General features: G+C 45.7%; 1 protein-coding gene and 1 non-coding gene across 2 annotated transcripts; both read left to right on the forward strand.

Annotated features, from left to right (window-relative positions):
* The first annotated feature begins 683 nt into the window (after positions 1-683).
* LOC122454463 (40S ribosomal protein S6-like) lies at positions 684-14,561 on the forward strand. Its single transcript, XM_043488999.1, has 3 exons — positions 684-688; positions 8,271-8,274; positions 13,758-14,561. Exon 3 carries the CDS (start codon positions 13,768-13,770, stop codon positions 14,512-14,514), a length of 747 nt encoding a protein of 248 aa, XP_043344934.1. The 5' UTR covers positions 684-688; positions 8,271-8,274; positions 13,758-13,767; the 3' UTR covers positions 14,515-14,561.
* TRNAS-GGA lies at positions 10,003-10,074 on the forward strand. The gene has a single exon. It is a non-coding gene; the product is annotated as a tRNA-Ser (tRNA).
* Positions 14,562-22,250: the final 7,689 nt, after the last annotated feature.

Below are 22,250 nucleotides of genomic sequence, written 5' to 3' on the forward strand. Positions count from 1 at the left end.
ACCCTTCATCCTGACCCACTCAAATCTAGACACAGGCCAAACGCAGACTCTGCCCTAAAGGCTTACATTCCACTGAGAAGGGGTTCGGAAAGGACATGACATTCAAACTGGGCAGCCCTGCAGGAGGCAGTCAGCAGTGAGATGAGAAAAGATATAAGAAGTCCCATTTAGGGGACACAGCAGCCAAGAGAGGAGATCCCATCTATTTGTAAATATCTTGAGGGCTCAAATTCCATGTCTTGAACTTCAATTGGATCCTTCATTGTACCTCTGGCTTCTAGAGTAGTTTAGTAAAATCAAAAAAGTACTTCACAAAATACATAAATTCTTTGTAAAGGAGAAGGTCAAAGAGCTGGGCAGAGTCTGGAAAGATTCTCAGGATCAGGCATACAGTTTGGTTGATAAAACATCAGAGAATGGGGGGACTTCCCTGGTGGTCCAGTGGCTGGAGCGCCAAGGTCCCAATGCAGCGGGCCTGGGTTCGATCCCTGGTCAGGGAACTAGATCCCACTTGCTGCAACTAAGACCTGGTGCAGCCAGATAAATCAATATTAAAAAAAAAAATCAGAGAATGAAGTCTTTGCCCACACATGAAGTAAGGGTCCCACTTCACAGAGACAGAGAAAAATCTGAAGCAAGAAAAGGAAGGAATCTGAAGATACTCCAGAATACAGGTTGTTGTCGTTCAGTCACTTAGTCGTGTCTGACTATTTGCGACCCCATGGACTGCAGCACACCAGGCTTCCCTGTCCTTTGCTATCTCCCAGAGTTTGCTCAAATTCATGTCCAATGACTCAGTGATGCCATCCAACCATCTTGTCTTCTGTTGCCTGCTTCTCCTCTTGCCCTCAATTTTTCCCAGCAACAGGGTCTTTTCCAATGAGTCGGCTCTTTGCATCAGGTGGTCAAAGTATTGGAGCTTCTGCTTCAGCATCAGTCCTTCCAAAGAATCCAGGTAAGTAGTATTTGTCTGTTCATTCATTCCCAAAGGCACTAAGCACCTCACACTTGCCAAGCTCTGTGCTTCGTACTGGGATGCAGGGCTGAGCAAGATAACAGCATCCCACTCTAGTGGTTCACAGAGGCTTCAGGACAAGCATTAACAGGGCTTCCCAAGGCTAATTAATTCACCATCACTGTGATGAATACTGTGAGAAGTCGCTGATGCCGTGTGAGCAGGCATCAGGGGACTCACCTAGTCTGGGAGGCCAAAGGAGCCTTCACAAAAGTGATGTTTTAGCTGAGGACTGATGACAAAATGTTAGCTTGGTGAGTGGTGTGCAGGTGTATGTGACAAGAATGGACAGGCAGGAGAAAAGGGAATGTTCCAGGCTGAGGAACAGCAGTAAGAAGGCCTGAAGAGGGAGCAGCCATGGCATGGTCAAAGGATGCTGAGAAAAATCCGGCATGGCTGTTACATAAACACCTGGGAGAGGGGGTGCATCTGGTGAGCCAGGGCCGGTCCAGGCAGGGCCATGTCCAGGATGCTTACTTGAGACCAGAGGCTCTCGGCCAGGAAGCCTTCGCCTCCCTGCCCTCCAGGGACATTTGGCAATGTGCAGAGACATTCTCACTTGTCATAACTGGGGGATGGGCTGCTCCTGGCATTTGACGAGTGTAGACCAGTGCGTGCGTGCTAAGTTGCTTCAGTCATGTCTGATTCTGTGCAACTGTACCCCGCCAGGCTCCTCTGTCCGTGGGATTCTCCAGGCAAGAATATTGAAGTGGGTTGCCATGCTCTTCTCCAGGGGATCTTCCTGACCCAGGGGTCGAACCTTCATCTCTTACATCTCCTGCTTTGGCGGGCAGGCGCTTTACCGCTAGTGCCACCTGGGAAGCCCTGAGTAGAGACCAGGGATGCTGCTAAATATACTGTGTTGCAAAGGATGGCCTCACAATGAAGATTCCCCCACTCAAGGTGTCAACAATGCTGAGGTGGAGAAGCCCTGTTTTATAATGAGTATCAGGAGCCACCCAAGGGTTTTAGGCTGGGAGGTTTTGTGATGAGATTTCTCTCAAAAAGATCACTCTGACTTCAGTGTGGACTGCTGAGGGAGACCCACTAGTGGAGATCTAAAGGGGTCTGTTGGGAAGATCTATTATGATCTGGGCAAGACATGTGGCCCAGCCTTGGGGAATGTCAGTGTGGATGGAGAAAAGTGAATGGATGAGAAAGATGCTTAAAAGAATAAATCAGTGGGACTGGGTGACAGATTGGCTGCAACAAGTATCTTAGCCCATGCTCTCTAAATCAACAATCAACAGAGCCCGAGGCAAGTCTTAAATGATGATGCTTCATTTGGACCGCATAGTACCAGGGCAGCAAGAGTGAAAGAAAGCGAAGCAGAATGATGGGAAGCAGTGTTTCCACCTGAACCCCCGCTTCAGATAAGCAATGATGAGACACAGCTAGTCACTGAACAGGCACCCAGCCAGCCACCCAGCCAGCCACCCAGGATAACCCTGGATGGGCTGCTAGAGTAACTACATCTCGAAACAGTCCACTGGAGAGAGAGAAGAGAACATATCATCTATCTCCCATCTCTTAGTTTCTCCTGTGGCAGTTTTGAAACCTACCTGCAAATTCTCCCACTGAAACATATCTGCAAATTTCTCCCATCAAGGGTGGAGGCTGCATCCTCTATCATGTATCTGGGCCTTAATAACTCACTCACAGCCAAGACAACACAGCAGAAGTGATGCTATAGGACTTCCTAAGCTAGGTCAGAAAAAGACACAACTTCTGCCTTGCTCACCGGAGCAGCTGTGTGTGCTTGGAGGCCTTGGCGTTAGGACCGACTGTAAGGCCACTGCTCTGGGATGAAGTCCAAGCCACACAAAGAGCCTGGGGGTAGCGGGAAGGGCTCTGCTCACCAGCTCCAACCACAGACCCAACCAACAGCCAGTGTGAACTGCCCACCCCTCGGAGTGAAGGTACTTCCAGATGATTCTATGGCACAAGCATAGAGTCACTCGCAGTCATGAGTCTCCCAGCTCTGGCCTCAGACGGGAGAGCAGAGACAAGCCAGTCCTTCTGTGCCCTGGTGACCCACATAATCCATGAGCCTAAGTTAAGGATTGTTTTAAGCTCCTGAACTTCAGGGTAATTTGTCATACGCAAAGTCACTGGACACACTTGTTCCAAGTTAATGACTCAGCCTTCCAGGTTGCATCATTTGGCATTCTGATAGCACCCCATATCCCGCAATGTGGCACTTCAGACAGGAGCCAGGGATGCCAGGAGTATGACTGAGGGGCCCCAGATGGCAGATTACAGGTACCCTACAGGGAGTTAGTCAGCCACAGCAGCATCTAGTAGATCACAGGGCTGAGAATTTGGGACAGACACGAGGTCAAAGGGCATTGGGCATAGTGCACCAATATGTCTGATACAGAGGTGAGGTGGGGACAGGCAGGAGGTAAGGGTTCTCACATTTCTGTTTAGACCTAAGCAACCAGGTAGATTAATGCTTTTAATTTGAATCATTAGGGCAATTTACTGAGAGAGGAGCTGGATAAAAGGAGAGGGCTCAGTTCGAAGTGCCTGTGTGTTCGTCAGATATGGCAAAAAGTAGGAGCCCAAAACAGTCTTCCCTGGTGCTCAGATGGTAAGGAATCTGCTTGCAATGCAAGAAACCTGGGTTCAATCCCTGGGTCAGGAAGACAGCCTGGAGAAGGGAATGGCTATCCACTCCTGTGTTCTTGCCTGGAGAATCCCATGGACAGAAGAGTTTGGCAGGCTACTGTCCATGGGGTCTCAAAGAATGGGATATGACTGAGTGATTCACACACACGCACACACACACACACACGAGTCCAGGACACGAAAGACGGTCAAGGTCATTGATCCAGGGCCCCCAGAGGGCTTGAAAGCCTGTTCCTGAATCTTCTCTCCTGCGCAACGAATATTTTCCTGGTCTTTGCTTGGGACCTTTGTCCGAGGATCCCAAGACTAATGTATTAGAGAAAGCAGAAGGAGCCCCAGGAGAGAACACGGCATCTGCAGGAGCCCCCATATATAAACACATGCCCACTAGCCCAGTGCCAGCAGCAGAGATACCATCAGATTTTACATATTTTTTAAATGTGTGGGGAAAATATTTTAGTTACCTTCAGATAGGTTGGAATCCTTTTTCGTCACGCAATGCTCCTCTTTCTCCTCCCTATCACCCTTAACCCAAATTGCAAATGCTCCATATGTGCATAATGCTAGCCTATTTTGCATCATGTGTTTAGATCATTGGTGCGTTTCACTGATTTCTTGTCAATGGTGCTTTAGTTCACAGACTTATAATATTTCTAGGCCTGAGGTGATGGGAGCCTGCCACCTCTTGTCCGTGATCACTGGTAGGCAGGGTCCTCTTCTGAAATGAAAAGTCAGGATTAGGTCTAAGGACACTAGGTCTGATTCCTGCAAGGGCAGAACCTGGGGGCCTCTCAGTCCCGCCCGGGACTCCCTGGACCCACTCTTTCCTGCTCTCCCAACTCATAGTTTCAGGTCCTTCCAGACCCTCCTCCCCCAACTCCACCATTAAAATTTAAAAGGCAGTGCCTACAGCAACAAGAACATTTGATTATTCACAAAATCATGTAGAGGAGGGCAAATACAAGGAGGAATGAAGAAAAGAAGGGATGAAGCATTTGCTGAGGCTTTCCTGTTCGGGGTCTTTATTGCAATGAATCCTTTACAAGATCTTGTTGGTATCAGTCATTCCTATTTGTTACATGAAGAAACTGAGGCACCAAGAGGTTCATCAATTTGCCCAAGATGATGCAGAGGATAAGATGCAAAGCTAGAGTCCACTTTTAACTCCAGTCCAGTGCTCTTTGCACTATTGCTTTCTTCCCCGGAGTGTCTGTATCCACCCTTCTATTTATTACTCTTGAACAACAGAAGGCATTTCTCCAAGTTTTGGGGCGAACTGTATTTGAGCGCAAGAACCACTGTACCGCTCGCTGAGCGCCACTAGGTGGCGCCGTGAGAGGCTCAAGTCCTGCTGCTGCTCTCGGTTCCCTGGGCGAGACAGACAGGCGCGGGGGAGAGCAGCTGCGGGGAGAATGTCAAAACAGAGTCTATTTAGGAACGCGGAGCCTTCTGCCTGGCCCTGTTTCCCACTGGGATCCTCGCTTGGCTCCTTACAGACTATAAATGAATTTGCTTTTTTTCTTCCTTCCCCGTCCTACCGCTAACCCACATCTCCGATTCTATTTTCTCTCTACCCCTGACACCAGGGCAGGAGTCCCACCCACATCAGCGAATATCGTGTCCGGAAGAGAGAGGGCAGCAGGCCGGCGGGGTGGTGCCGAGAGTCCGGGTCTGCAGTCGGTCCCCATAGCGACCTGTGGGCCGCTTCCCGCACAGACCCTTCCCACCCACTGACCCAGCACACTGGCGCATCACAGCAGCGCCAGGACCCACACGTGCCCCCGACCCAAGGGACCTGTCTTAGTCTGCCGGCTGCCATAACAAAGGATCAGAGTTCTGAGGGCTGGCCCTCCAAGATCAAGGCGAAGACAGTGTGTTTACTTCTGAGGCTTCTCTCCAGGCTCACTGTGTCCTCCCGTGATTATTTCCCTGCGCGCGCCTCCCTGGTCTCTCTGCGGGTCCTACCCTCTCTTCTTAGAAGGACACCAGTCAGACTAGGGCCACACAAACAGCCTCCTCTTATTTTTATTTTACTTGTGGGTGTGTTACTATTCTTTTTTTTTAATTGAAGTATAGTTGACTGCAATATTGTATTAGTGGTAACTGTTTCAACAAAGTGGTTAGGTTACATTTTTTTCCAATTCCTTTCCATTACAGATTATTATACGATGCTGAATATAATTCCCTGGGCTATACAGTAAATCCTGTTCTTTATCTGTTCGATGTATAACAGTTTGTATCAGTCAATCTCATACTCCTAATTTATGCCCCCCCCCCCACTTTCTTCTTATGTAACAAGTTTGTTTTCTATGTCTGTGAGTCTGTATCTGATTTGTATATTGATTCATTTGTATTATTTTTTGGATTTTTCATGTGAGTGATGCCATGTAATATTTGTCTTTCTCTGTCTGACTTACTTCATGATGATAATCTCCTGGCCCATTCATGTTGCTGCAAATGGTATTATTTCATTCTTTTTTATGGCTGAATAGTATTCTATTGGGGAGCGTGTGGGAGGGGGGCTGCTTCCACATCTTGGCTAGTGTAAATAGTGCTGCTCTGAACATTGAGGTGCATGTATCTTTTCATATTAGAGTTTTCATCTAATTCCCAGTCAGGAGTGGGGTTGCTGGATCATATGGATATTTTTTTGTTTGTTTTCCGAGGCACCACCATACTGTTTTCCACAGTCAACCTCATTTTATTTTGATCGCCTCTTTAAAGGTCCTCTCTTCAGATGCAGTCACCTTCTGAGGTTCTGGGGATTAGGGCTTCAATATATGAATTCAGCGGGGTGGGGACACAAGTCAGTCCATAACAGGATCCAATCACTAATGGGTAGGGGTAGAGGGCAGAATTCTGTGCCTAATTTTAGCCCCAAGAGGTCACAGGAAAAGTCGTGGTCACAACGTGCTCATGAAGTTCACCTCATGAAGTTCAATTGTGTGATATTAAGGATAAACATAGCTGAAAGAATCCAAGTAATTGTTAAAAAAAAAAACAAAAAAAAACAGCCAGTCCATTCTGGGGCTCACACAGTAGCCCTGATGGATGTGGTTTGGGGTCCCTAACTGATGACCTGACAAGAATGTCAGCAACTGTCTATTCCCTGTGAAAAGCAACTTCCCCTCATCTCTCTCCTTCGCAGGCCCCGACTGCAGCACGCTCCTGGAACTCACAGAGCTCCCTCGTTCTCTGGGGCCTGTCTCCCTGGGAGCCAGCTCTTGGGTGGCAGCCTGGATGTGCCTGACTCACCCTGAGTGGCTGGAGGGTTGGCAGGGCCGTCCCAGGTTGCAAGATTAGGCCAGAGGGTCTGTTCAATCTGGGAATGCTCCCAGGCCAGGCTCCATGGAGACTCATTTAGAAGAAATTCATAGGGAAGTAAGAAATCCTAAAGAAGTCGTCCCTTTCTGGGGGGAAAATTGTAGAGGAGAGACAAGAGAAATGCCTGGCTGGAGAGTGGAGAAGGCAGCTCCTGTCTGACAACGTGGCCGGCGGCTGGGGACTGGGCTGCCCTCTGCTGGGGCAATGCCTGAGTGGTCATTTGACGCCTATGGATCTCCCTCACCTGCTTTTTTTTCAGGCCGCTCCGCTGTTCCCTAAGGGAGAAAACGAGCCCTGGTGTGATAACCTAAGTCCTTCTCAACCCAGCCCCGATGCAGGCTTCTCAAGGGCACTGTGTCTTCTTCAAGCTATCAGATTTCTGTATTGGCGTGCTTCCTCATGGTCCAGCGGGAGTCACATGATGCTGGAGCCCTAAGTGAGTGTATGCGGTAGTTGTGAGCCCAGCCTTGTAGTCCAGGCTGTGGTTTGTGCAGATGTATCTCGGGCAGAGAAGGCAAACCTGTATCCAGAAAAGTGTCTATTTTAGTGAGAGCCAACTCTTCCCCCTTCCATTAGGGAAGCTATCTTATAATCAACCTGCTACCAGGAGACTGGGTTTCCCGGGTGGCTCAGTGGTAAAGAACCTGGCTACCAATGCGGGAGACTCAAGTTCAGTCCCTGAGCTTGGGAAGATTTCCCCTGGAGGAGGCAATGCCAACCCACTCTAGTGTTCTGGCCCAGAGAATCCCATGGACAGAGGAGCCTGGTGGGCTACAGTCCATGGGGTTGCACAGAGTCATACATGACTTAGCTACTCAGCAGCAGCCAGGAAACTGGCTGATGACTTGAAAAGTGATGACATTCTCCAGGGAAGTGTTGCTTCCTATCCCTGCAATGTGAGGCTCCATTAAGCTAGACATTTTAGTTCCATCAGTGGATACAGCAATGGTTCCATGAAACTGGAAGTTTAGACTGCCATCTGGTCACTTTGGGATCCTCAGGCCAGGGAAGTCAACAGACAGAAAGGAGTTATGTACTAGCTGAAGTGACAGACCACCAAGGGAAACTTGGGATCTGGAGGAGTATATCTGGAACAGAAGGGGTCACCCAGGGCATCTCCTAGTCCCCTCACCCCTGGATTGGAGTCTGTGGAAAGTTACAGTATCAGGACTGATGATCACCCAGATCTTTCAGGAATGAAGATTCAGGTCATCCACTATCACGTCCTGTCAAATTTGCTAAGGGCCAAGGAAATATGAAGTAAGTGATGGAAGAAAGTGTGAAAGTGTTAGTCGCTCAGTCGTGTCCGACTCTTCGTGACTGCATGGACTGTGGCCCATGAAACTCCTCTGTCCAAGGAATTCTCCAGGCAAGAATACTGGAGTGGGTTGTCAATCCCTTCTCCAGGGGATCTTCCTGACCAAGGGATTGAACCTGGGTCTCCTGCATTGCAGGCGGATTCTTTACCATCTGAGCCACAAGCAATGGAAGGAAACAATCACAAATACCAGCTAAGACCATGTGATCACCTGGAAAAACAAAAACTATGATCGTTATGAGTCTTTCTTTCTTATTTCCATATGAATTTGTTTCTATATTAACTTTTTTCTCTTTTCCCCTCTTCCATTCACCTACCATCTAATGTATGTGTACTCATAGTATTTAACTTTCTATCTCACAGAGACAGTGGGGCCCTAAGAAGATACATAATTATCACCCAAAGAGGGGGAAAGGACTTGGGTCATCTTTTGGAGGAAGAGTATATTTTCAGTTGTATGAGGGACAGTTCCATTGGGAAGTGGCAAGAGACTACCATGAGTTTTAGTCCTTCCTCTCAGCTCCAGCCCATCTTTGGATGGGCTAATATGCAGCTAATACGCAGCTGCTACCTCCCTTCACATCCACCTGTCCTCCCTAACTGCCTGCCCTGCTGACCTCAGGCTCTGACACCAAAGCAACAGCCACCTACAGATGGCATAACCAGCTCCCACAGCTGCACAGAGTCAAACTCCTATAAAAATCCCTTAAAATGTTTGTGTGCTGCCTATGACTGAATGTTTGTGTCCCATCACCCGCCCCAGTTTATGTCCTGAGATCTTAATCCCCAGTGTGATGGTGTTAAGGGGTAGGGCTTTGGGGGAGTGCGGGGTGGGGGGTGATTAAGTCATGAGGATGGAGCCCACTTGAATAGCATCAGTGCCCTTTTAAAAGAGGCCCCAGAGGGCTTCCTCCCTCTTTCCTCCATGTGAGGGCATTTTAAAAAAGGACCATCTATGATGCCCATCAGCAGACGAATGGATAAGAAAGCTGTGGTACATATACACAATGGAATATTACTCAGCCATTAAAAAGAATGCATTTGAATCAGTTCTAATGAGATGGATGAAACTGGAGCCCATTATACAGAGTGAAGTAAGCCAGAAAGATAAATACCAATACAGTATACTAACGCATACATATGGAATTTAGAAAGATGATAACGATAACCCTATATGCAAGACAGAAAAAGAGACACAGATGAATAGAACAGACTTTTGGACTCTATGGGAGAAGGTGAGGGTGGGATGATCTGAGAGAACAGCATGAAAACATGTATATTATCAAATGTGAAACAGATCGCCAGTCCAGGTTGGATGCATGAGAAAAGTGCTCGGGGCTGGTGCACTGGGAAGACCGGGAGGGAGGTGGGAGGGGGATTCAGGATGGGGAACACATGTAAATCCATGGCTGATTCATGTCAATGTATGGCAAAAACCACTACAATATTGTAAAGTAATTAGCCTCCAACTAATAAAAATAAATGGAAAAAAACCAGCAAAAATAAATAAATAAATAAAAGCAAAAAAATAAAAAATAAATAAAAAAGGGCCTTCTATGAACCAAGAAGTGAGCCCTCACCGAACACCAAATCTACCAGCCCGTTGATCTTAGATTTCCCAGATGAAGAACTATGAGAAACAAATTTCTTTCGTTTCTGATGTACTTATAAGATATTCTGTTATATTAATAGTAGTCTGAACTAAGAATGGGCTTCCCTGGTGGCTCAGATGGTAAAGCGTCTGCCTGGAATGCGGGAGACCCAGGTTCGACCCCTGGGTTGGGAAGATCCCCTGGAGAAGGAAATGGCAACCCACTCCAGTACCCTTACCTGGGAAATTCCATGGACTGAGGAGCCTGGTGGGCTACAGTCCATGGGGTCGCTAAGAGTCGGACTCGAACTAAGAACTAGATATGTGTGTATACTTATGTATGTATGTGGGTGTTTCTGTTTCTCTGAGTGACAGAGGGGAGAACTTCACCAGCCTGTTTTCCCTTAGTCTCTTCCTTGCCCTGTCTCTGCTCCGCCCTGCTCTGCAGAGGACTGCATGACCCACTCGGGTGGTGTCAGCTCATCTTGGCCCTCTGGCCATGCTCAGGGTGGTTTCACCTCTCACCCAGCGACTTTGGTCCTGGGCCCTGGCCGTAGTCTCCATCTTTGTCTCAAACTCAGGCTGGTAGAGCTCCATGCTGCTGCTAAGCCCTCTGGCAACCTTGATTTCTTAGATCAACTATCACTTACAGAACCAATTCCCTGTATCAGATTCCCACTGTTTTAAATACTTAGTTTCTTTTTGCCTGGTGGGACCCAGACTGATAGCTGCCCATTTGAAGTTTGAGTTCATCAATTTAAAGTGAGACCAGGGAATTCCCTGGCAGTCCAGTGGTTCAGACTCCACACTTTAACTACCAAGGGCATGGGTTCAATCCCTGGTTGGGAAACTAAGCATTGCAACTGGCACAGCATGGCCAAAATAATAAACAATAAAACTTTTTAAAAATGAGACCAATCTGAAGAGCATGTGATTGTTCTCAGTAGCCTTCCGCTTTTTAGGAGTAGGTAGAGAATTGGATTTAAGTAGGGCTGGAACCTTGCCAGGAAAAGGTGATAGAAGCAGCAACTGATGGTGATTTTCAGGATGACGCAAAGTTGGGTTAAGAGATAAGTAAGGTGATGAAAGGGTGGACAGATATGCAAAGATGGGAAAGTCAGTGGGTTAAAAACCCAAGTGTGGCTGATCATTTTTAGAGCAGAGGTGCTATAGGGAGGAGCAGAAAGGGTATGTAAGGATGATCAGGGATTAGGATGCTTGAAATCAAAATTTTGGAAGAGATGCAGCAACTGATAAGACCCTGAGAGTGAGTGACCGAGACAGGTTGGAGGACAAGATCAATGGAAATGAGGAGATAAAGGGACTAGAGGTCACAGTGTTGATTATCTATGTGGATATTAAGAATGATCCTAGGATTTCTGAAGGATCTGGGTTTCTCCTCTCTTTCTTAAACCTTGGAGAGCGGGAATCTGCTTATTCTCTCCTCTTCTCTCTCCTCTGCCTTCTCCCTCACCATGACCCTCCACACCTGGCCACGGTTACTCTTTCATTCCTCAAGCCCCACCAGCATGAAGCTGTTACATATAATAGACACTTAACAACTATTCACGGATAAAAGAGGAGACCACAGCACAGCATAAGGCTAGAAAGAACTTAAAACTGAACATCACCTATGAAGTCTTTGTGAAATAAAATTCTTATTTATGTAAAGACAAGAAAAATTTAAACACAAAAATTCTTCCCTGACCTTTGGCCTCCCTTCATCACCCACTCTGCATTGTGTACCTACATTATGCATCAACCACACCTCCCTCATCAGCAAGAATACCTGCTCAACCATAAAGAGCAACATTCTCCTAGCATCAAGTTGTTGTTGTTGTCGTCTAGTTGCTAAGTTGTGTCCAACTCTTTTGTGACTCCATGGACTGTAGTTCACCAGGCTCCTCTGTCCACAGGATTTCCCAGGCAAGAATACTGGAGTGGTTTGCCACTTCCTTCTCCAGGGGATTTCCTGACCCAGGGACCAAACCAGTGTTTCCTGCATTGGCAGGTGGATTCTTTACCACTGAGCCACCAGGGAAACCCCAGTGTTTACAAAACAACTCCTTAAAACATAACATTCCTATAATTCCCTAGTGGTCCAGGTAGGAGGACTCTGCACTTTCACAGCTGAGGCCTGAATTTGATCCCTGATCTGGGAACTAAGATCTAAGTCCTCTAAGATGAACAGTGTTGCAAGCAAACAAACAACCTTCTTGATCTTGTAAAGGTCACACAACCTGCCATGGTGGTGCTTAAATCTGCATTATGTAAACTGTCAATAATATATCAGTATACAGCCCTCTGTCTTAAAAAAAAAGAAAAAAAACATAAACTGTCTTGATTTTGATGTGGAACAGTTCTCAGGGCTTTCTGGGATGGTGTTCCCAGATTGCAATCCTTGAATTTGGCTCAAGCAAAATTTTCCGATTTTAGATTGACTAATTCTTGGTCAATACCTTCGAGTCCTCAATCGGAATTTCTCAAGGACCAGTTTTCCCGTTGGGTGCTAACACTGGCACTTTTGTTCATGTCACCTCTCTCTATAGAGACTCATCTCTACTTTGCATCCTCTTTAGGTCTGGTCCCCCAACCTCCCTATATTGCAAGCCTCCATGATAATGCTCTTAAATTCACATACAGGGAGTGTACATGCAATGATGCAGTTCTTTCACAATCCTTGTCACCAGGGGTGTCCCACCTTTTATTTCCATAAGGTCTGTCAAGGTATTTTCCTAAAGAAAAAAAGCCATCAACCTCTAAGAGGAATTCTGCTCCTCCCCCAAAATACAGAACTGCAACAGGCATGGAATTATTCTAATAAAGCAACTTTTTCACTTTTCCATTACTCAAGTTAAAATGACATCATGCATACCACAGTGTTTAAAATCTGAAAAGCACTTTTCTAACTCAAATATAAGAGGAGAGGAATAATATGTACAATCTCACAACCTAGTCTAATAAGGAGATGATCAAGAACCAAAACTCCATTTGTCCACAAGGTCCCACATATGCAAACTCAGGACAAACTTGGGTTCGGACCAAATGCAGTGTTCAGTTGAATGCATGCTTAAATTAATGAATGAAGTGTACATAGGTGTATATAACATCATGACTTATAATAACAAATACACATTTGGTCAGGCTTCCCAGGTGGTGGTAGTGGTAAAGAACCTGCCTGCAGGATACACAAGAGACACGGGTTCCATCCCTGGGTCGGGAAGAGCCCCTGGAGGAGGGCGTGGCAACCCACTCCAGGATTCTTGCCTGGAGAATCCCATGGACAGAGGAGCCTGGAGGGCTCAGATGACCATTATATCTACTACTGTGGGCAGGGATCCCTTAGAAGAAATGGAATAGCCATCATGGTCAACAAAAGAGTCCGAAATGCAGTACTTAGATGCAATCTTAAAAACGACAGAATGATCTCTGTTCGTTTCCAAGGCAAACCATTCAATATCACGGTAATCCAAGCCTATGCCACAACCAGTAATGCTGAAGAAGCTGAAGTTGAACGGTTCTATGAAGACCTACAAGACCTTTTAGAACTAACACCCAAAAAAGATGTCTGTTTTATTATAGGGTACTGGAATGCAAAAGTAGGAAGTCAAGAAAGACCTGGAGTAACAGGCAAATTTGGCCTTGGAGTACAGAATGAAGCAGGGCAAAGGCTAATGGAGTTTTGACAAGAGAAATCACTGGTCATAGCAAACACCTTCTTCCAACAACACAAGAGAAGACTCTACACATGGACATCACCAGATGGTCAACACTGAAATCAGATTGATTATATTCTTTGCAGCCAAAGATGGAGAAGCTCTATACAGTCAGCAAAAACAAGACCAGGCTCTTTTTCGTGGCGCCTTGGAGGCTGTCAGCCACTTCAGAATGAAGCTGAACATCTCTTTCCCGGCCACTGGCTGCCAGAAGCTCATTGAAGTGGACGATGAACGAAAACTTCGTACCTTCTTCGAGAAGCGTATAGCCACAGAAGTTGCTGCTGACGCTCTGGGTGAAGAATGGAAGGGTTATGTGGTCCGAATCAGTGGCGGGAACGATAAGCAGGGTTTCCCCATGAAGCAGGATGTCTTGACCCATGGCCGAGTTCGCCTGCTACTGAGTACGGGGCATTCCTATTACAGACCAAGGAGGACTGGGGAGAGAAAGCGCAAATCTGTCCGGGGTCGCATTGTGGATGCCAATCTGAGTGTTCTCAACTTGGTCATCATGAAAAAAGGGGAGAAAGATATTCCTGGACTCACTGATACTACAGTGCCTCGTCGCCTGGGTCCCAAAAGAGCTAGCAGAATCCGCAAACTTTTCAGTCTCTCTAAAGAAGATGATGTCCGCCAGTATGCTGTGCGAAAGCCCCTAAACAAAGAAGGTAAGAAACCTAGGACTAAAGCACCCAAGATTCAGCGTCTCGTGACTCCACGAGTTCTGCCACACAAATGCTGGCGTGTTGCTCTGAAAAAACAGCGTACTAAGAAAAACAAAGAAGAGGCTGCAGAATATGCTAATATGGCCAAGAGAATGAAGGAGACCAAAGAAAAACGGCAGGAACAGATTGCCAAGAGACGGAGGCTGTCCTCTCTGAGAGCTTCTACTTCTAAGTCTGAGTCCAGTCAAAAATGAGATGTTCTAAGAGTAACAAATAAATAAGATCAGACATAAAAAAAAAACAAGACCGGGAGCTGACTGTGGCTCAGATCATGAATTCCTTATTGCCAAATTCAGACTTAAATTGAAGAAAATAGGGAAAACCACTAGACCATTCAGGTATGACCTAAATCAAATCCCTTCTGATTATACAGTGGAAGTAAGAAATAGATTTAAGGGACTAGATCTGATAGACAGAGAGCCTGATGAACTACGGACAGAGGTTCATGACATTGTACAAGAGACAGGGATCAAGACCATCCCCATGGCAAAGAAATGCAAAAAAGCAAAATGGTTGTCTGAGGAGGCCTTACAAATAGCTGTGAAAAGAAGAGAAGTGAAAAGCAAAGGAGAAAAGGAAAGATATTCCCATTTGAATGCAGAGTTCCAAAGAATAGCAAGGAGAGAAAAGAAAGCCTTCCTCAGCAATCAATGCAAGAAATAGAGGAAAACAACAGAATGGGAAAGACTAGAGATCTCTTCAAGAAAATTAGAGATACCAAGGGAACATTTCAGGCAAAGATGGGTTCGATAAAGGAAAGAAATGGTATGGACCTAACAGAAGCAGAAGATTTTAAGAAAAGGTGGCAAGAATACACAGAAGAACTGTACAAAAAAGATCTTCACAACCCAGATAATCACGATGATGTGATCACTCCCCTAGAGCCAGACGTCCTGGAATGTGAAGTCAGGTGGGCCTTAGAAAGCATCACTACGAACAAAGCTAGTGGAGGTGATGGAATTCCAGTTGAGCTATTTCAAATCCTGAAAGATGATGCTGTGAAAGTGCTGCACTCAATATGCCAGCAAATTTGGAAAACTCAGCAGTGGCCACAGGACTGGAAAAGGTCAGTTTTCATCCCAATCCCAAAGAAAGGCAATGCCAAAGAATGCTCAAACTACTGCATAATTGCACTCATCTCACATGCTAGTAAAGTAATGCTCAAAATTCTCCAAGCCAGGCTTCAGCAATACATGAACTGTGAACTTCCATGTGTTCAAGCTGGTTTTAGAAAAGGCAGAGGAACCAGAGATCAAATTGCCAACATCTGCTGGATCATCGAAAAAACAAGAGAGTTCCAGAAAAACATCTACTTCTTCTTTATTGACTATGCCAAAGCATTTGACTGTGTGGATCACAATAAACTGTGGAAAATTCTGAAAGAGATGGGAATACTAGACCACCTGACCTGCCTCTTGAGAAACCTGTCTGCAGGTCAGGAAACAACAGTTAGAACTGGACATGGAACAACAGACTGGTTCCAAATAGGAAAAGGAGTACGTCAAGGCTGTATATTGTCACCCTGCTTATTTAACTTATAGGCAGAGTACATCATGAGAAACGCTGGGCTGGAAGAAGCATAAGCTGGAATCAAGATTGCTGGGAGAAATATCAATAACCTCAGACATCCAGATGATACCACCCTTATGGCAGAAAGTGAAGAACTAAAGAGACTCTTGATAAAAGTGAAAGAGGAGAGTGAAAGAGTTGGCTTAAAGCTCAACATTCAGAAGACTAAGATCATGGCATCTGGTCCCGTCACTTCATGGGAAATAGATGAGGAAACAGTGGAAGCAGTGTCAGACTTTATTTTTTTGGGCTCCAAAATCACTGCAGATGGTGATTGCAGCCATGAAATTAAAAGATGCTTACTCCTTTGAAGGAAAGTTATGACCAACCTAGATAGCATATTAAAAAGCAGAGACATTACTTTGCCAACAAAGGTCTGTCTGGTCAAGGCTATGGTTTTTCCAGTGGTCATGTATGGATGTGAGAGTTGGACTGTGAAGAAAACTGGGCACTGAAGAATTGATGCTTTTGATCTGTGGTGTTGGAGAAGATTCTTGAGAGTCCCTTGGACTGCAAGGAGATCCAACCAGTCCATCCTGAAGGAGATCAGTCCTGGGTGTTCATTGGAAGGACTGATGCTGAAGCTGAAACTCCAATACTTTGGCCACCTCATGCGAAGAGTTGACTCATCGGAAAAGACCCTGATGCTGGGAGGGATTGGGGGCAGGAGGAGAAGGGGACGACAGAGGATGAGATGGCTGGGTGGCATCACCGACTTGATGGACATGAGTTTGAGGAAACTCCGGGAATTGGTGATGGACAGGGAGGCCTGGCGTGCTGTGATTCACGGGGTCGCAAAGAGTCAGACACGACTGAATGACTGAACTGAAATGAACTGATGCACCTTTTCCATCTGGCTGCTTCTGACATACCTTCTTATAATAAATTGGTAACCTAGTAAGGCAACTGTTTTCCTGAGTTCTGTGAGCTGCGCTAGCAAGTTAATTAAACTGAAGCAGGAGGTCATGGGAATCTCTGACTTACAACTGGTAGGTCAAAAGCATAACTGAACTTGGCATCTAGGGGTGGGGTGAGCCTTGAGGGACCGAGGACTCTGATGCTAGCTCTAGGTAGGGAGTGTCAGAACAAAACTGAACTGCAGGACACCCAGCTAGTATTGCTGAATTGGCCAGTGTGGGAATAAACCCACATCTTGTGTCAGAAATGTGAAATTAGAGAACAACAGGAGCAAGTTTTTTCCTTTACAGTGTAATGCAAGGAGATGGTTAGCAGGCACTTTTTGAAAGTGAAAGTGTTAGTCACTCAGTTGTGTGATTCTTTGGGACCCCATGGACTATATCCCGTGAGGCTCCTCTGTCCATGGAATTCTCCAGACAAGAATACTGGAGTGGGGTGCCATTTCCTTCTCCAGGGGATCTTTCTGACCCACGGATCGAACCTGGCTCTCCTGCATTGCAGGCAGACTCTCCCATCTGAGCCACCAGGGAAGCACTTTTTGCCATCTCAATAAAAACCATTTCAGAATTGTGGTGGAAGACAAGCTGGATTGGAAATAAAGTGGAATAATGAGTAAAATAAGTGTGACTCTTTTTCTAGAAGCTAAATATGAAAAGGAGAAAGACAGTGTAGTAGCCACTTAGTTCCAGCACTCCATGTCACAGTCCACACTCTGCAGTCTAGTTATTTGACACTCTTGGTATCTTGAGGCAACTCTGACAAAAGGCACCTCCCAACCATCCTACTCTCCATCCCACCCCCACCCCCTATATTCCTAGGGCGGTGCCAGCTATGCCCTTTCCGGAGTGAATATTTTGATGAGTTTTGGGGACAGAAGTAAAAAGGACAGGCCTGCTAAAACTGAAAAGAAGAGGTAGGAGATGTGCTATAAACTGAATTCTATGTCCCTTAAATCCATTTGTTGAAGCACTGACCCCTCACTGAGACTAAATCTGGAGCTAGGGCCTTTAAGTAGGCAATTAAGTTAAAGGAGGTCTTCAGGGTGGGCCCCTAATCCAATAGGACTCACCTCCTCATAAGAAGAGAAAGAGAACGGAGGAGCTGACAGGCAGAGGAAAGGCCATGTGAGGACACAAGAGAAGGTGACTCTCTGCAAGCCAGGAAGAAAGGCTTCACCAGAAAAGAGCCCTGCCAACGTCTTGATCTTGAACTCAAGCCTCCAGACCCTTGAGAAAACTAATCGCAGTTGTTTAAGTCACCAAGCCTGTGGTTACATGGTGATGGCAGCCCACGAGACTAACACGAGAAAAAACTAATAGTAATAAAGCAGGGAGGTTTGTCTAGGATGTTTCTCCATGTCTAGATGTCTAGACTTCTCTTCATGATGTTGCAACGGTCTGGCTCTAGTGGCATAAGTGGAGAGGGAGGAGGGAGGCAGGTGACAAATGTGGGTTTGTCACACAAGGAGACATTGACTCTCACCTGGCCAGCCCACCCGCCTCCCCCACACCCTCCCCCAGGCCCATTCACCATTCTCCATTCTCTGGATTTCCGGAGCCGGCTGTCCGACAGGAAAATCCTCTGCCTCCAACAAAAGCAGTTGTTTGAGTTGGGAGCCCTCTGCCTTCATCTTGGGTCACTTCACTGTCCTCTCAAAGGTTTGAGGAGTTTTTAAACATCCCAGTTTAGATAACTAAAGTTCTATGGTGGGAGGCGTGGATTTTTTTTCCCCCTTCTGATTTATGCCAGGATCAAAAGCAGCTTTAGCGTCGTCTTTCCTGTGGTTATCAACCCATTGAGAGCCCCGCTGCAGCCAAAGGCCTCGCTGTGATGGAGGGACCGCTGGGGATAAGGGAGGGTTCCGCCAGAAGCTTGAAAAGCCGCACGCGGAGAGGACACCTCGCCTCCCTCGCTGCAAGCACAGAATGGACCCAGAGTGGTGGATCGCTGACAAATGCATTCCCCACTTGCTTCATCTCTAACTTTAGCGGGAAAACCGCATTTATTAAACAGCTGAGCGGCTCAAAGGCTTCTTTTCAGCTTCAGCTCTCGCGTGGCCGCCTCTTTTATCACCGGCAGGTTCCTGCTGCCAAGGGTGGGCGACGGAGGGCGCCCTTGCTAGGACCTCTTGTTTAAACAAGGCCGGTTTCCAGCCTACTTTGCATGCAAATGCTTACAAGAGCATGCCGGCTTGCTCCTTAAAATTAGATGAAATAAAGACACTTGGAAGGGATATAGCTTGGTGCGTTTCCAACCTTTTCCTCTTCTGGCTAAAACCAGTTTCTCCGGAGCGTCCTTTGGTTCTGCACTGTTGAGAATTTTTCATAAGGAAAATTACTTTGTTCTTCAATACCACAGGTGTAAAATGGAAACCATTTAATGGTTTTTGTTGTTTTGGCTGGCTGGTTTGTTGTGGGGGTTTTTTTGGCCATACCTTCCCTTCTGGGATCCTAGTTCCCTTACCAGGGATCAAATCTGAGCCCACCACAGTGAAAGCTCCAAGTCTTAACCATTGGGCAGCCAGGGAATTCCCAGGAACTATTTAATGTTGTTGCTTTAAATTTATTTAGAATAGTGTCTTTTAAAACCATCTGCCTTGGAAATGTTTTGTCTTGTTAATTTTTAATTTTAATTTTGGTTGCACCCTGTGGCATGGAAGATCTTAGCTCCCCAACCATGGATCTAACCCATGCTCCTTGCATTGGGAGCTTGGAGTCTTAACCATTGGACAGCCAGGGAAGCCCCAGAAGTGTTATTTTTATGTGCACAATTTCAGGTTTCCTGAGGTTCTTTCTTGATCATCAGGGCACCTTGCTTACAGAAACCTGCAGGAGGTAAATGTGGTCTTAGCATTTCTGTGTCTGGCAAGGTACCTGTTATGCACACAGTAAACATTCACTAAATAACTTCCTTGGTGAATTATTTATGGTGTGATTGCATTAATCTTTTATCTTAGACTAATCCACACTCTCAAATGTTGGTTTGGCTATTTTTGTAAATCATTTCCACAAACAGGCATTTCCCCTGTATTCACTAGGTCGTTAGCGGTTCAGTCAAAAAGTGTTAACATGTGTTGATGATAGTCTTCTTTGGTTAACTTAGTTTTGTGTTTTTTTTTAAATTAATTTAATACCCAGTATTACCAAGATTGACAATCTACTTATAGTTCTTCTGGCAGCAGTTTTCAAACTCTTAAGAATAGTGAGGAAAACACAGCTTTTTTTTTTAATCTGTCAAAAACATTTTTATGGGTAAAACAAAAGACGGCAAGAGACTGGCAGCACTATTTACAATAGCCAAGACATGGAAGCAACCTAAGTGTCCATCAGCAGATGAATGGATAAAGGATATTTGGTATAGATATATAATGGAATAGTACTCAGCCATAAAAAGGATGAATTAATGCCATTCACGGCAATATGGATGAGCCTAGAGATTACCATACTAAGTAAGTCAGAGAAAGATAAATACCATATATCACTCATATATGGAATCTAAAAAATAAAACTAGTGAATATAGCAGACCCACAGACATAGAGAGCAAACTAATGGTTTTCAGTGAGGACAGGGAGGGGAAGGACAACATAGGGATAAGGGATTAAAAGGTATTAACTACCATGTAAAAAATAAACAAGCTACAAGGATACATTGTACAACACAGGAAATATAGCCAATATTTTATAGTAACTATAAATGAAACTTTTAAAATTGTGACTCACTGTGTTGTATGCCTGAAACATACAATATTGTAATCAACTATATCTCAACAAAAAATAATTTTAAAAAAAAACAGAAAAATAGAAGGAAAAAAAGAAGGAAATTGGCAACCACAGAGTGGACAAAAGGAGTCCTGGGGCCTCCCATTTATTCTTTTACTCACATATCAACACAGGCATTCACTGAGGGTTGGTTAGCCCTGGCTTGAGAAGCCCACAGTCTAGTGATACAAATAAGCCAGTGATTACAGGGTAAAGTGATAATGATGAACACTTTCATAACTTATTTATTTATTTCATTTATATATATATATATAAATTTTTTTGGCCATGCCATGTGGCTTGGAGGATCTTGGTTCCCTGTCTAGGGATTAAACCCAGCCTTCAGCAATGAAAGCCCAAAGTCCTAACCACTGGACTACCAGGGAATTCCCAGTGTTTTTATTTCTTAAATATCACCATTTGGTTGTCCCAGGAGCATCTTCTTTATGAGATGGACTGTGGCAGACATTGGTACGCAGCTGAACCTATTTCTTTTTTTCTTTTCCATTGTATTTTTTACAGGATATTGAATATAGTTCCCTGTGCTATGCAGTAGGACCTTGTTGTTTACCCACTATACATGTAATCGTTTGCATCTGCTGATCTTAAACTCCCAGTCTATCCTTCCCCCTCCCCCTTGGCAACCACAGCCTCTTCTCTCTATCTGGGAGTCGGTTTCTGGTTTGTCAAAAAGTCTGTTTGTGTCATACTTTAAATTGCACAGAGAAGTGATATCATCTTTCTCTTTCAGACTTAGTGTGATCATTTCTAGGTCAATCCATGTTGCTACAAATGACACTATTTCATTCCTTTTTATGACTGAGTAATAGTCCACCATTGTATATATGTGGACTATATATACATATATATATATCCACCATATATATATATATATATATATATATCTCCATCCTCTGTGGATGGACCCTTGGATTGATTTCATGTCTTGGCTACTGTAAATAGTGCTGCTATGAACATGGGGTGCATATGTCTTTGAGCTGAGCCAATATCAATTCCCAGAGGCCTTGGCCCTGTGGCCTCACCCTCTCTTCTGTGCAGGAGGCCGGTCTGCTGAGCCTGGTGCTGTAGGGGGTTGCACAGCACCCCATAACACACTAGTCAAACTTTCATGCCTGGCCTTGGTTTGCCTTCCAGAAACATCTGCCTCCTTACCTTTCTGAGCAAAAGAAAAAAAAAAAAAAAACAGAGGGAGAAGTGGGCCAGTTTATCGGCAAGGTCACTGGTGACGGCCTTCCTGCCCCTTGGCGCAGTTCAGCCCTGATCAGTGCTCTGTGCTCAGCCACCAGCGGTAGGGAAGAAGCACGGCCTCAGCAGACAGCGGGGGTGGGAAGCCAGCCAGCCCTTCTGGCAGGACTTCTAATGCCAAAGACAAGAGTGGTCACACCCCCCAGGAATCCCACAGTTAGAGGTGCGGAGTCTTCCAGTAAATCTATCATGGAAGGCAATCCGTCTTGCCCGCGTCCCTCAGAGGTAGGTCTGTGGGGAGTTACGATCACCGGTGCAGCAGTAAAGACCTGGCTGAAGTTGGGAAGGAGAGCCGCAGGCTTGTTGTCTTAACCACAGACAATTGGCTCCAAGCGGAATTTACCAGTTCTTCAGAACACCTTTTGAGAGAATCTGGCAAAACAAGCCCAAGCTGCCCTCCCTGCATGTGTGCCCTTGTC

Source organism: Cervus canadensis, chromosome 1 (genome assembly GCF_019320065.1).
Source record: "Cervus canadensis isolate Bull #8, Minnesota chromosome 1, ASM1932006v1, whole genome shotgun sequence".
Lineage (NCBI taxonomy): Eukaryota > Metazoa > Chordata > Mammalia > Artiodactyla > Cervidae > Cervus > Cervus canadensis.

Coding starts and splice junctions, on each gene's coding strand:
- LOC122454463 (XM_043488999.1), top strand. CDS start 13,768: ATGAAGCTGAACATCTCTTTCCCGGCCACTGGCTGCCAGAAGCTCATT.